Here is a 15,702-nt window from a genome sequence, read left to right on the forward strand (position 1 = left end):
CTCTACGTGCGGCCCTGATATAAGCTCATCTCTCTATATAAATCTGCGGCCTTCACCGAGCTAGTGAATTGTAATCATTGTGGGGAAACAGTCAGTGAAAGCCGTCTAGGAACTAAGTGACATTTCTGTTATTAAAGTGTTCTAGTGTCAAGGCCAGTGATTCACTGTATATGCATGAGGGGCTGTTCTGTTCCCTGTTCTCATATACAGTACGCTTCTCATGTGAGGGTGCCAGGAATAAGGAATTGTTATATTTTCCCCATTTAGGGGGTGATTCTGGTTTCATCAGTCCCCTGTGCGAACCAATTTTTCTCAACTTCAACCAGAATAACCTCCCTTGGTTTCTGGTGCAAAGCTGTATCCAGTGTATTGTCTGTGTGAGTTTATCCTGCCTGCAGTAAGTTATTGATGGCAGTCTATGGTAGAGATGAGCCGGTGGTTCGGTTTTACTCAGATTTCCTCGGTTATTATCCCAATTATCCCAATTTCAGATTGTTCCGATTGGATATTGGCTGTCACATGTTTTAGTTAGCCAATAAGGCCCCACTTTGAGATCCGAGTAAAACCGGAGCCGTTCACCTGTAGTGTGAATCCTATACATACAGTATAGCTACATAGGCGCTTGTGTTATCACTCACATGGCTCGCTACGCTCGGCACACTATTCTATTCTCCCTCCACACCCTAGTAGATGGTGGGGCATGAAATACCGCCTGTCGGCACATGTCGGCTCAAGACAAAACGGGAAAAACTCATGCCGACTTTTTGACTGTCGACCTAGCCATTGGCCACCTATTGCTTGTGTCGGCCATAGCCATTTCTACCTATTTCATGTGTTGACCTAAGGCCATGTCGACCTCCAGTGGTCGACCCAACGCATGTCGACCGTATACCCTCCTCTGTGGACCATATACCCTCCCCTTGTTGCATCAACACCCCTGCATCTCGCCAACCGTCCACAAACTGTGCAGTGTTCTAAGATAAAGATGGAAATGTTTTACCTGAATGAAGGACGTGAGCTGTCAGCTGTTTGGTGACAGTGGCAATTAACCGTTACTTAAATATAGACATAGGGGTAAATTGAAGATGGGAGTTCTATTGAAGAATGGATGTTGCTATTGGCAACATCCCATCTTCAAGACAACTGTAATGTTACCCCATAGTGTTCATTCTTGCACTCTGCACCTTTCCAAATCTGTTCAGTTCCCCTTTACTGCCTGGGGGGGGGGGGGCACTCTTACATGCTGTAATGCTTCTAGCACAATTTGGTCTGTATCTCTCTGTTGAAATACAGATCAGCCTGTGCTGGAAGCATCGCCGGTACCCCAGACAGGGAAGCGGAATATGCATGGGTTTTGAAAGGTGCTGGAAGGAACACTATATAGACATATGTCAGTTCATGTATTTAACCCCTTCCAGCTCGGCCGACGCTCTCAAACTATTATAAGAACATAAGAAACGCGTGTGAGTACGGCAGCTCTTGGTTACGTGGCAGCGTTCACGGCCGCCGTCTACTGATCCATCTAAGGACCTTTTCTAGTCCCTTTCATCCCGTAATAAAACACTTTGTATTTTCAGTTACGCTTTGCCGAAAAGTTTTTGTGCCGAGCTGGCACAGAGATCCCCGCAGCCTAGTACCCAGCGGTGGCGGTATATCCAGACACTAATCACACAGCGGCAGGGGTGTCCTGCCACACACTCCTTCCTCCTTGTTGCTTCACACCGCGCCAGGCTTTGTAGCAGAAAATATAATGACTGTAAACTGCGGATCCGCTCAGTGTTATTGTCATCGGGAACTTCAACAAAGCGCCCACACGGAGACATCAGAACCTTCAGTAGAAAGATTCCATCCGCTTCCAGATGTATCATTGAATGATCAATCCTTTAACGCCACATGCTAGCGGAGGCAATTATCCACCCTGTGACCTGCAGGGACGGTCTGTACCAAGGGAACGCTCAGACTACGGTTACTGTACCGGAACAGGACTGGATAATTCTGGTTAATTCAGACCTGATCATGGTGGATTATCGATGAACCGGGCATGCATATGGGCTGCAATGTGCGTGCGCGGCACCTGCAAGCGAAGGGCTACGCGGTGCCACCGGCGATCAGTGGAAAAATCATTCAACGATGAGCGGCTTGCGACAAGATTTGGACATTTTCTTCTCTAGCCGTACAGGGGAGGGGACGTATTTGCACACGTGCATACTTTGGGAGTGGACCGCTTCCACCGGACGGCGGCAAGACACTCACTAAGCAGCGAAAGCCTGCTAGTAAGCGCCGCGGTCCTGAATCAGGGCACATGTTCATTAATTTGCAAGGCGGGATTTCGCCCAGAGTTTGCACCAGCCCCCTGTCTGCCCCCTTCCATCCCCTGCCCCTATGAACACCTCGTAGAGTGTGATACGTGTGATTCGCACAGGGGGTCTGCACATGTGAAATCCAAATTCGGCCCTAACTGATTGAACCTGAATCAAGCCCTTTATACGCTTTATACCTATCGGCTTGTCGTTTTACGTTAAAAGGATAAAATTATAATTTTTAAGAACAATTTTTCGTTATATTTTTTTAAAAAGTTGCTCCTTTTAACTTTTTTCTCACATAAATTTGAAGCCTACGGGGTATATACAGTGGCAGTACAGGACGGTGGCCCTCAGTCAGTGTCTCCTGGAGCGAATCGTGGGGGGGGAGGGTGGTTGCCGCGAATCACGGGAGGGGGAAGTCGCGGTGGGGGGGGGTTGCCGTGAATTGCTGTAGGGGGGGTCGCGGGGTTGGGGGGGGGAGTGGGTGCCGCGAATCGCGTGGGGGGGCGTGCGCGGGGGGTTGCAGCGAATTGCGGGAGGTGTGGGCGGGAGGTGGTTGCCGCGAATCACGGGAGGGGTGGGGTCGCGGGGAGGTGCAGCGAATTGCGGGAGGGGGGGTCGCGGGGGGTGCCGAGAATCGCGGGAGGTGGGGGGGGGGGGCGCTCACCTGGTGGCTGTGGAGTACAGTGTCTTTGCTGGCAACATGGGGTGTCTGGCACTGTGGGCTCACTGGGCTGGTTCTCTGTCATGTGAGTCAGAGGCTCCACCCAGCGTTACAGACACACTCACACACTTTGAGTGATAGGTGTAGCCAAATATATAAGAGATATATATATATATATATATATATATATATATATATATATATACGCTTAATAGGATGCGAGAGACAGCGGCGGAGATTGATGGATGTACCGGCCTTATTTATTGTTTAGAGCGCGGTGATGAATGGTCTTCTCTGGTCTGTAATGTACTACTCATTTGCCTCTCTCCGTTAAAGGATAGGGTGATTTATTTGTCTCAGCGTAGGTGTTGCATTTCAATAGCTTGACAGTGATAACATTATATCCACACGGACTATTAATTAGGTACAAATATAACGGAGCTGTGTACTCCAACAGAATCAACGACATGAATGCAAGATTTAGGGCGGTTGAATGGGGGGGGGTTTAAAACACTCATATGGGTGCCGGGCTGATTAAATGGGCATCTACATTATTTATGGCAGAACAGGAGTGCGCAAACACCTGTTCTCTGCCGCGTACACATCTACAGACTATTTAACATTATTCCGAGATAATTAAAGCGGATTATCACAAAAGGAAAGGAAATGACTATGATTTTCTTATAATTACCTTTAGATTATTTTTCTTTGCGGGTAGCATTTTGTGGGAGGCAGGAATAAAAGTCTGAAAGATCACGAAAATACTAGAAATCGCTTAAAATGCTAATTAGCCGCTGCGGAGAATAAAGCAACCACTGATTTTCTGATGTGCATGGATGTATAATGGAAATATATACATATTAGTGCTGGGCAACGATTACAATTTTTAATTGCGATTAATCGCATGAAATATTTGTGTTTAGCTGCGATTCATCGTATTGTTAGGCACATAAGTGCTGCTTACCTGCAATCTCGTTGCCAGGGGTTCCATGCTCGTTGTCAGGGAGATTTACATGCTTGTTGCCAAGGGGGATTGCATGCTCATTGCCATAGGGGTTCCACGCTCGTGGGTGTGGTATAGCACACCGACAGTCGGGATCCCGACAGTCATTAGCCCGACGTCGGGATCCCGACTGCCCAGACTCAAACAGCACCACCTATTCTATGCTCCCTCTATGGGGGTCGTGGACCACCAGGAGGGAGAATAGCCGGTGGCTGTCGTGACCCCGAGTGTTGGGGTTTTAACAGTCGGGATCCCAACGTTGATATAATGACTGTCGGAATCCCGACTGTCTGTCAGCCATCCGGCACCCCATGCTCGTTGCCAGGGGTTCCATGCTTGTTGCCAGGGGGTGGGGTTTTTAAATGCTTATTGCCAGGGTGTGACATGCTCATTGCTACAGGGTTTCCATGCTCGTTGCCAGAGGGAATACATGCTTGCTGCCATAGGGGGTAAAATGCTTGTTGCCCAGGGGGGAGATAAGTCTTTTAATTGCTTAGGGAGGATCGGTGCCATGGAGGTGCAATGTGAGTCTCTGACAGCATTAGAGACCTAGTACCCCTCTAAAAATGGCTGCCGCAGCAAAGGAGACAGCCGCTAGAGGTGCAGAAGTAAGTTTAATGTGCCTGCTCCGTGGCGGCGGCCATTTTTGTAGGGACGCAGGGTCTCTGTAATGCTGTCACTTCGCTTCCTTTTATTGGTCTGTACCCTGGATGCAGATGCGCCGGCTTCCTTAGCGAGTGTATATGTACATTAAGTATAGGATGGGGCAGTAACAGTATATAACGTTCTCATGGCAATGTATCATTTTCCCCGGCTGGGTATTTATCACAACAATTAACTGCCGAGCTGAAAGGAAAACATATTGCAACCGTTGAGATAATGATTTTTAATCAAGAGTAATTTAGACTATAAATATACTTAACATTTAGGCTCCATTGGATTTTTCGATAATTTTATTTAAAATTAGACAGATTTTCAGTCTAGTCGCAAATCACATTTTTCTATAGCTTGAGGAGTTTTTTTCTTCAAAACAGCGTTTATCTTATTGCAGCGTTAGATGTTGTTACTGTATCTAAACATTGGGGCGGTTTTAAGGCTTAAGGTGCGCTGTGGATGTTGTAATAAAGTAGATGGGGTTATTCAGACCTGATCGCATGCTGGGCGTTTATCTATAGACTGTGCATGTATTTGGCCCATAGTATGCCTGCGCGAGGCCATCCAGCGATAAAGTTCTGTTTTTTTTTATCGCGGTATATACGAAAGTTGATTGACAGGGAGCTGGCGTTTTTTGGTGTTAACCACCCATTGTCCGTGAGTCTCAGGGAAAATGCAGGCATGGCCAGAGGGGAAGTCATGTGACGTCAGCTCCGCCCCCGATCAGCCTGATTCTATCGCAGCCGCTGAGTAAGTCCTGGGCTACACACACACTGCACACACTGGGGAATCATTACATGGTGAGCGGCTGTTATCTGGGAGTGTCAGGTAATACGCAGGCGTGGCCAGGTGTGTGAGGGGAAGTCATGTGACATTAGCTCCGCCCCCGATCAGCCTGATTCTGCCGCAGCCTCTGAGTAAGTCCTGGGCTACACACACACTGCACACACTGGGGAATCATTACATGGTGAGCGGCTGTTATCTGGGAGTGTCAGGGAATACGCAGGCGTGGCCAGGTGTGTGAGGGGAAGTCATGTGACATCAGCTCCGCCCCCAATCAGCCTAATTCTATCGCAGCCGCTGAGTAAGTCCTGGGCTACGCACAGACTGCACACACTGGGGAATCATTACATGGTGAGCGGCTGTTATCTGGGAGTGTCAGGGATAATGCAGGCGTGGCCAGAGGTGTAGTTGTGTGACGTCTGCTCCGGCCCCCATCAGCCTGAGTCTATCGCAGATGCTGAGTATGTCACAGGATTGTACTGGGCGGGATTATCTCTGGCAGGGCAGCGTACACCTGATCAAGGCCATCCTGCGATGAAGCGCGCCATAAGCAAGGTTATTAACAGGAAGTATGCTTCTGGGGGTGGTAACTAGCCACTTAGTGGGAGTGCTAAGAAAACCGCTGGGAGTGTCTGGGAAACCGCTGGGAGTGTCTGGGAAACAGCTGGGAGTGTCTAGAAAACCGCTGGGAGTGTCTAGAAAACCGCTGTGAGTGTCTAGAAAACCGCTGGGAGTGTCTGGGAAACCGCTGGGAGTGTCTGGAAAACCGCTGGGAGTGTCTGGGAAACCACTGGGAGTGTCTAGAAAACTGCTGGGAGTGTCTGGGAAACCGCTGGGAGTGTCTGGGAAACCGCTGGGAGTGTCTGGGAAACCGCTGGGAGTGTCTGGGAAACCGCTGGGAGTGTCTGGGAAACCGCTGGGAGTGTCTGGGAAACCGCTGGGAGTGTCTAGAAAACCGCTGGGAGTGTCTGGGAAACCGCTGGGAGTGTCTAGAAAACCGCTGGGAGTGTCTGGGAAACCGCTGGGAGTGTCTGGGAAACCGCTGGGAGTGTCTAGAAAACCGCTGGGAGTGTCTGGGAAACCGCTGGGAGTGTCTAGAAAACCGCTGGGAGTGTCTGGGAAACCGCTGGGAGTGTCTGGGAAACTGCTGGGAGTGTCTGGGAAACCGCTGGGAGTGTCTAGAAAACTGCTGGGAGTGTCTGGGAAACCGTTGGGAGTGTCTAGGAAACCGCTGGGAGTGTCTAGGAAACCGCTGGGAGTGTCTGGGAAACCGCTGAGAGTGTCTGGGAAACCGCTGAGAGTGTCTGGGAAACCGCTGAGAGTGTCTGGGAAACCGCTGAGAGTGTCTGGGAAACCGCTGGGAGTGTCTGGGAAACCGCTGGGAGTGTCTGGGAAACCGCTGGGAGTGTCTGGGAAACCGCTGGGAGTGTCTAGAAAACTGATGGGAGTGTCTGGGAAACCGTTGGGAGTGTCTGGGAAACCGCTGGGAGTGTCTAGAAAACTGTTGGGAGTGTCTGGGAAACCGCTGGGAGTGTCTGGGAAACTGCTGGGAGTGTCCGGGAAACCGCTGGGAGTGTCTGGGAAACTGCTGGGAGTGTCTGGGAAACCGCTGGGAGTGTCTAGAAAACTGCTGGGAGTGTCTGGGAAACCGTTGGGAGTGTCTAGGAAACCGCTGGGAGTGTCTAGAAAACCGTTGGGAGTGTCTGGGAAACCGCTGGGAGTGTCTAGAAAACTGTTGGGAGTGTCTGGGAAACCGCTGGGAGTGTCTGGGAAACTGCTGGGAGTGTCCGGGAAACCGCTGGGAGTGTCCAGAAAACTGCTGGGAGTGTCTGGGAAACCGTTGGGAGTGTCTGGGAAACCGCTGGGAGTGACTAGAAAACCGCTGGGAGTGTCTAGGAAACCGCTGGGAGTGTCTAGGAAACCGCTGGGAGTGTCTGGGAAACCGCTGAGAGTGTCTGGGAAAACGCTGAGAGTGTCTGGGAAACGTCTGGGAAAACGCAGGCCTTCCTTAGCGGTTTAGGGGAGGGGGTATGTTGTCTGTTCCAGGTCGGATATGCCTGTATTCCTCACATTCTGGTGCCCAGTGTACAGTGTAACAATCATTTGGTGGTGAGCCTGTTACCATGGGTTTTGGACACATTCATATATGCTTTGTATACAGGTAATATAATAGATAAATGAGCACGGAGAGCAGACGTATGAGCAGATGCCTATAAGCTCCATTTTTATCCACACGCGGCTGTTTTCTAAATCCGTAGATTTTAATGCAGAATATAAAAGGCGTCTAATTAAAAACTCCCGGCAACTGGAAAAAAAGCAAAATACACGAGAAATGAACTTAATTAAAAAGGCTGTTCTGTTAATTAGCCGCGGCCCTGTGTTATTGCTACGGATTTGCTAGAAGTGCCTCCATGAATAACTACCATAAAATGATCGCATTTGCTGAGTGCATCCGAGAGAACGACCGCCGACCTCCCCGAATTCCGGCTGTTGGTGCACCACATGTCCCAGGAGACGGGCAAGGACATTTCCCGCGTACTCAGGCTGGAGGCACAAAGCTCTTTACTCATCACCATGGGTACATGTCGCTGTAAAGTACCTTGGATCTTATATACTTATGTCACAGGGAATCTGGTAGAGCAGGCATGTCCAAACTGTGGCACTCCAGCTGTTGTGAAACTACACATCCCAGCATGCCTTGCCATAGTTTCAGCATTCCCTAATAGCAAAAGTGTGCCCACTTCCTCCCGAATGTCCACGCAGATCTAAGTTTACCTCAGAATAACCGTAGATGTTCGTGGGCCTTCCACATCATTCGATAAACATCCATTCGCAGCCCATCGCACCTCACATTAAATAGGAGCTCACCTCTCAGCGAGTTGCGGCAGGGGAAGCAAAACTACTGGAGTAATTCCGTACTGCTCCGCTGGGGGGGACAGCTGTCGGCATGAGCCCTAACCCCGCCACATCTACTGCTAATCAGTAGTGCCGAATCTTTACACAGACGGACGTGTAAGTGTGTAGTGTGAGCGGAGCTTAATTGTGCGCAGAAAGATGGCTGGAGGAAGTGGATGGACCATCTTCGCACAATTAAACTCTTTGCAATGACAAAGAGGGAGCCTTCGGGAACAAAGGCCATCTGCAGATGGTTCTAGTTCCCACAATTAAACTGAAAATGTGTTCCGAGGTTGATAAATATATCCTGCCCGCTAATATCTGTCCGCTAATGGTGAATGGGCTCAATACCTTCGGATCTGTTCTTAGCATTGCATTCAGAGGCGTAGCTAGGGTGGAGCACATTCTCCGGGTGCAGACATGTCACCTGGCGCCGGAGCTCTGACACTGGCTCCCCCGCCCTACTCGCTCGCCCACCAGGGCAGCCGCCAGGCACCTTCTACCACTCAGTGTGTCAGTCTGACACTGACTCTTTTACAGAGCGGCCGCTCCTCAGTGCAGGGAGGAGCTCTCTCTAGCCTCTTCATCCCCACAGCTGTGCCTGCGTGCTCAGCTCTGCTGCCGCTGTACCTAAGCTATCCCTTAGGGCGCGAAACATGCCGGGAAACGTGGAACCTAGCTACACCACTGATTTCATTGGACGGGATGTGTCACGAAGGCAACCATTGGCGTCAATCGAATGATTTCTCCAGGGCTTACAAATATAAGTCAGTGGAGACCGACTTATATTTGCGGGCTCCGGGACGCAGAACGGGCAGGCGGGACCCTGCACAAATCATTAAAAAACATTGGTTCCGCATGCGAACGCGCAGGGAACCGAATGAACCGGAATGACCCCCTATCTGTCTCATCAAACAGCTGCAATCCCATCTATGATGAGATAGGGAGCGGGGGTGGGGTGCAGAGTTTGTCATCATTTTCAAATCAAGTCTATCCCACCAGCCAATCATTGGGAGGTATTTTCCTGCCGCATGCACTGGAGGCACCCCTGTAGGAGGTTAGAGGCATGGCCAAGCCCAGTGTTGCATGGTCACACCCTCAGTGGGACACAACCACATCCTCTTGTCCCAAATCCATGTTCACCCATGTTGGGGTTATGGGATATTATTGGGGCTTTTGGCTGAAGGAGAAAGCCTTACAGGTCCCTGAGCAGATCTAGGATAAAGAACCCGAGGATATATGGATTTTCTGAGTACAATGGCCCCTATTGACTGATCTCCTGTAACCGCTGTGCCGTTGGGTAACAGAATCCGTACGGAATGTGAAATGATTTGTGAGCGGTCCACACTCTGCGTGCGACTGTTTGCTCTGCTGAATCACTTGGAAGGAACAAGTAAAACATATCAGCTGTCATTATCGCCTCTTATCTCCAATTCTTATCTAATAATTAGCCTGCCGTGCGTGAAGCCGTCATACCCAATTTAACACTTAAACAGGCAGCGAATGAAGCACGGATACCTGCCACTTTGCTACAGATGGCGACAACCGTACCACGATGCCTTGCTTTTAGCGTATTAAATGATATATAGATACCTAATATGTATCTAAACACCGCGTGGGTCATTTACAGCAATGTAAGCGGGAACAGACGTTTAAGAAAAAGGCATCATTAAGTTAAATATGTTCTCCGGATGCATCCAGCCCAGATCCGTGTGCGGCAGAGATTTGTTTATTTACACCCCATGGAGTGTAGAAAACACAGACAAAAAGTGTAGCGGAGTATTTTTGCATTGGTCTGTGTACGGGAACCGTACACAGTGAAAAACGTAGTGAAAAACCCATGTCGACCTTATGACCAGTCGACCTTCCTCATGTCGACCTTTATGCAAATTCGACCTTAAGTCATGTCGACCTTGGCCCATGTCGACCTTAAGTCAGGTCGACCTTCCTGCCAGTCGACCTAGTGGGGTCGACCTAATGACTGTAGACCTAAGTTCATTCTGACAGCTGTACCGATTCCCTGTGTACATACTAAAGTCATGTATATTTGTATACAAGTGTCATATACACCAGTGGGAAGGGTCTTCTTTCCATATGTTCAAGGGAACCACATACACTGGGCCCCAACAGTGCCGGTGCAAGGCGCCGGAGCGCCCCAGGCGGGGGGGGGGCCCGGGGCCCCGGCGCTCACCCGCTCCATGGGTGGTGGTGGGGAGGAATAAGCCGCCGTGCTGCTCCGGGAGGGGGGGGGGGGATCTGGTGTATATATTACTCACCCTTCAGGAGGTGAGGCACTCAGGTCTAGCTCAGCGGGCGGGAGGGAGAGCTGGAGAGCTTAGCGGGCAGGAGGGAGGCCTCGCAGTTCAGTCCCGGCGCAGTGTGACTGACATCTTCCTGACTTCCTCCACCCGCACTGTGTACAGCCGCTCAGCCAGGCAGCGCTGAGCACTTGGCTCACCCTCAGACGCTGCCCGACTGAGCGGCTGTACGCGGTGCGGGTGAAGGAAAATGTCAGTTAACCTGCACCGGGGTCCGGGACTGAACTGCACACAGCGCAGCAAGCCCTCCCTCCTGTCCGCTAAGCCAGACCTCCAGCTCTCCCGCCTGCCCTGCTCCCAACTACCGCCCCCCAGTGGCCGGCGCCCTAGGCAAATACCTAACACTGCCTAGTTGTGGCGCCGTCCCTGGGCCCCAATCTTCTGAGAGGCCCAGCTACCAGGGACCATAGTGAGGGCAGTTTGAGCAGTTCCTGCACCAAGGGCCTAGTGTAGAATTGAAATGGAAAGAGGAGCTACATGGCTGTGGAAGTACAGAAGACTGGGGGAAGGTGGTGGTGTTGGGCTGGGGGTAAAAGGCAGCTTTTTCACATCTTTTCATAGTTTATAATGGAATTTCTGCATATAGGGCCTTGTTCTAGTTCACTCTTTCTGACAAAATCCTTCTTATATGGACAAAACCATGTGCACTGCAGGGGGGCAGATGTTAAATGTGCAGAGAGAATTAGATTTGGGTGAGTTCTTTTGTTTCTGTGCAGGGTAAATACTGACTGCTTTATTTTTACACTGCAATATAGATCTCACTTTGAAGTAAAACCCCACCCAAATCTAATTCTCTCTGCACAAGTAACATCTGCCCCAACTGCAGTGCACATGGTTTTGTCCATCTAAGAAGGATTTTGTCAGAGTGAACTAGAATAAGGCCCATAGTATGTGTACCTGTTTGCATGACAGTAGATAAGGATTATATGGGGGTCCTGTGGCATATAAGGGGCAATGTGGAGGGGTCTGATGGTAAATAAGGTGCATGTGTATTTTAGCCACCATACACTCTATTTTCCCTTATCTCAGGGCTGTATCTTCCTGGGAGGTATGGGTCCCCCAAAATCGTGTACTGTGCCTAAGATTTCTCTTGCCGCACCTGTACAAATACTTTTAATATAAATAAAATATTTGTTTTCCTCACAACATTAGGCAAATGCAAACCAAAACAAGGTTGGATCTATGGATCTCCCCTTCTCTTTACTGTACTTTTGCCCATTTCACTGTGTTTGTATTAAATTAAATAGAAATATTCAAGACAAAAAAAGGATAAGGGAGGGGCTTTCATTGTCTGCCATAAGTGGATATATAATCCTGTACTTGTTACCGCCGCTGCAGGGGACTGCCCAGATAACCTTGCCTGTATGGGACATTCCCAATTTGAGGGTTCTGTCTTGTTGTCCCCATGGTGAATCCATTGTCTCATGAGTTTGGGGGATACAGTCAGTGGCAGACAGGGTATGAAGGACACTCTGGGGAATGCACTGGTAAGAGGCTTAACTAAGGGGTGTGGCCAGCCACCAGAGGGGGAGTGGTCAGCCACCAGTGGAGGTGGCGGACAGCTGGCTAAGGAGGTGTGGCCACCAGAGGAGGTGTGACCGACCAGTAATGAGAACATAGTCAGCTTGAACAACGATGCTTTAAAAATGAGGGGGGAGTGTCGGGACTGCCCACTTTGATTGTCAGGAGGGCTAATCTTGGTGTAGCTTCCATAGAAACAAGCCAAGCACCCAAGTTCATCCATGGTCCTGATTGACCCTTTAGCAAAGTAACAATGTATAATTTGAGTGCACATTCCAGAACTTGATTTATAAGAGGGGGTGGGTCCTTAGTCTGTTGGGCCCCCTGGGTGGTAACTGAAGGTTCTTGCGCTTCTTGCCACTATGATCCGCCACTTGTGCATAATACCTTAAATCACTGGTCTGTGGAGAGCAGGGCCTCTCCTCCCCATTTCACTAGGAAGCGGGCAGAATGCAGGAGGGAGACATTTTCTTTTGGCAGTTGTGGGACTCTTCAAAAATTAAAAAAATTGCCTGCACGTGACAGGAAAGCACGAGTAGGCTAGGGCGGGTTCCATAAAGGGTGATAAGGGGCCGCTTAGTGTGGGCGTGTCTGATAACACAGACAGCGACACACCCTCACTGCATTGTGGCCACGCCCTCTTTTTGTTCCGCAGAGCATGCTGGGAGGCGCGGGTTAACGCCGAACAATGTATTTTGCCTTCGTAGTTCATACCTGGCCATTTTAGGGATTAGTGGGCCTTTAAATTATTAATTTCCTTTAATTACAGCCACTAGGCAAAGCGAAGCCAGTATCTGTAATTCATGACAGCAGCAGCGGCTGACACTGAATGCCTTGTGACAGCGCTCTGCATGTTTCCCCTAGTGCCAAAGACAAATTTATTCAGCATGTCAGCGAGTTTCCCCGTTTCCTGTTACAGCTACTAAAAAGACGCTTTGAAATATCACAAAGTGACACTTTAATGGCTCCGGAGTCCGAACTCTTCACAATTCGAAGAGACGCAAAGTAATGTCCTGCCGTTTAAAAATGGAAACGGGATAATGTAAATGTTCAGTGACAAAGTATCGTCTGCTTGATACGGTAGCGGGAAGTCTGCATATTGATGGGCAGAGGTACAGGCGGAGAGCCAGCAGAGGTACAGGACGGTACAAGTGTACTTAAATGGGGTCACAGCAATGATCTCCCACTGAGTAAATTAATGGCAGTACTTTGCATAGTTTTGCTAATATCTATTACTTGTCTATTCACTTTTTAATGGATTGTATCATCAGACTTTACGAGGGCGGTCTTTAGAAATGCGACGTGCCTGCATTATATTCCGCTTGATGCTAGGTACCGTTTGAGGACACGGGGCCTGATCGCAGGGCTGCAAACTCGCAGGCAGAGCCGTAATGGAAAGACTGCGCTTGTGTGTGGCACACAGTACTCTTCTTAATCGCTGGCCATTCGCTAGTTGATTGACAGAAAGTCTGTGTTTGTGGGTGGTAACCGGACGTTTTCTGGGAGTGTCAGGGAATGCGCACGTGTATGAGGGGAAGTCATGTGACGTCAGCTCCGCCCCCGATCAGCCTGATTCTGCCGCAGCCGCTGAGTAAGTCCTGGGCTACGCACACACTGCACACACTTGGGGAATCATTACATGGTGAGCGGCTGTTATCTGGGAGTGTCAGGTAATACGCAGGTGTGGCCAGGTGTGTGAGGGGAAGTCATGTGATGTCAGCTCCGCCCCCGATCAGCCTGATTCTATCACAGCCGCTGAGTAAGTCCTGGGCTACGCACAGACTGCACACACTGGGGAATCATTACATGCTCATTCGGTCTGTGTAACACACACACATATATATATATTTTATTTTCTTTCCAGCCGAACCCTTCTATTGCCCCGGCCCCCGGACCACCCAAATTGTGTATGAAGATCATTGTGGAAGAAGAGTGCCACGACTTAGAGAGCCACGGGATCTGTATGGCGTGTCCTCGGCCAGCTTCTTCCAGTTACCCCGGTGGCCCTATGAGTGCCAGGTGCTCCAGGAGAGAATTCAGCACATAGGTGAGCGCTTGCTACATTTTGAGCCTGATTCAGGCTGCTAGGCTGTGTATCTCCGCAGCCTAGTGAACAGGTAAACGCCGCCCACGGGACGAACTGCAGTGTGACAATAACCTGCAGCACTCCGCTCCTGTTACTGAGAAGACGGCGGCGCTGGCAGAGGTTCCGGGGCACGTCTTACAGGGTGTAACTGGGGTCCTGACGCTTGTCCCCTGGTTGAGAAGCCCTTTCAGTCCTATACAGGACCATACTGTAGGTCAACACAGCGCTATTGTCCCATTTATCTTGTTCATCTTTATGTGTGTACAGAGTGGAACCCACCTGCACCGGAGCCAATGTACAGGTCTACCGGATTAGAACAGGAAGCGGCTGGCACAGAGGACATAGAGGGCAAGGTGATCTACCAAGTCAATGAAGGTAGGTACAGTCACTGTCCATTCTTCATCCTCCACGTCATTCATCTCTGTTCACATCCTCCTCTCAGTTATGGTCCAATGTGTCACTCCACCATGACTAGCTCGTACTCTGTCCCATTGCCAGCTACTACTATCTTAGCATCTACCACCTCTGATGGGAGGCTATTCCACTTATCCACTACCCTTTCTGTGAAGTCATTTTTCTCCTTGTACATTACAGAATCAATCTCCAACTCCTCATCCTCCACAGCGATGCTCTAATCCACCCCCCCCCCCCCCCCCTCTGACGACTCCAACCTTCCCCACCTCTTCTTGCCCCCTCTGCTCTGGTAATGACAGCTCCTCAAACCCCAAAGGCACCCCAACCCCCCCCCCCCCTGGCGCTGATCCCAAATTTATGTAGAATGGACTATTTCCCTATTCTAGCGGAATGGAATTTTTTGGCACCCCATAAATACACGCTTATACTGAAATACTGGGTTCTAGAAGAAGATTTTTTTTCCTTTTTGTATTTTTGATACATAAACATGAAATCTATTTGCATCCTGGTGATTGAGATTAAATGTTTGATCATTGCAGCGGCGTATAGCACAAATAAACAGCTGATTTATCCATGCATACAGCACTATACTGTAATGTTCCAATCTCCGTAGGGCTAATTTTTCATAATTAGTCCAGTAATGAACAAGATGAAAGTGCTGCACTAGCAGGCAGAGAGAATGATAAAACTTTTCTTCAACTTTTGTAAATGGTTCCCAACGCTCAGCACTCAGAAGTGTCTCCCAGGGGCCCGACGGAGCAGACTGAGTATTGTGGGATTTCCCTAAAGCTCACACCCTCCACCCCCTTCTTCTTCCTCCTCCACCACTTAAATAATACATACAGTATGATACTTATTGACTTTCTAGTCCAAGACTCCCACTGCTTCTAAACGACATCTCTCAGAAAGGGGCAGTGATGCAGGAACACAGTACCCAGGCCTGGAAATCCATGGGGAGGTGACTATTGAGTGACCACGACGCTCCTCACCCTGTTTTACAGCTGCAAGCACCATAGAGAAATATTCCATGACACCTCAGTAACCTTCATGACTCTAGCTGC

At 49.6% G+C, this 15,702-nt stretch overlaps 1 protein-coding gene across 1 annotated transcript in view; it reads left to right on the plus strand.

The window, feature by feature from the left end:
• Positions 1–15,702, plus strand: part of AGBL3 (AGBL carboxypeptidase 3) — an 85,745-nt gene that overhangs the window by 10,641 nt on the left and 59,402 nt on the right. Inside the window, exons 4-5 of the mRNA XM_083180087.1 lie at positions 14,006–14,188; positions 14,495–14,602. Coding sequence (XP_083036213.1) covers positions 14,006–14,188; positions 14,495–14,602 — 291 coding nt within the window. The remainder of the gene's footprint in view (positions 1–14,005; positions 14,189–14,494; positions 14,603–15,702) is intronic.

The sequence above is a fragment of the Crinia signifera genome, chromosome 4 (assembly GCF_055691185.1).
Source record: "Crinia signifera chromosome 4, ASM5569118v1, whole genome shotgun sequence".
Lineage (NCBI taxonomy): Eukaryota > Metazoa > Chordata > Amphibia > Anura > Myobatrachidae > Crinia > Crinia signifera.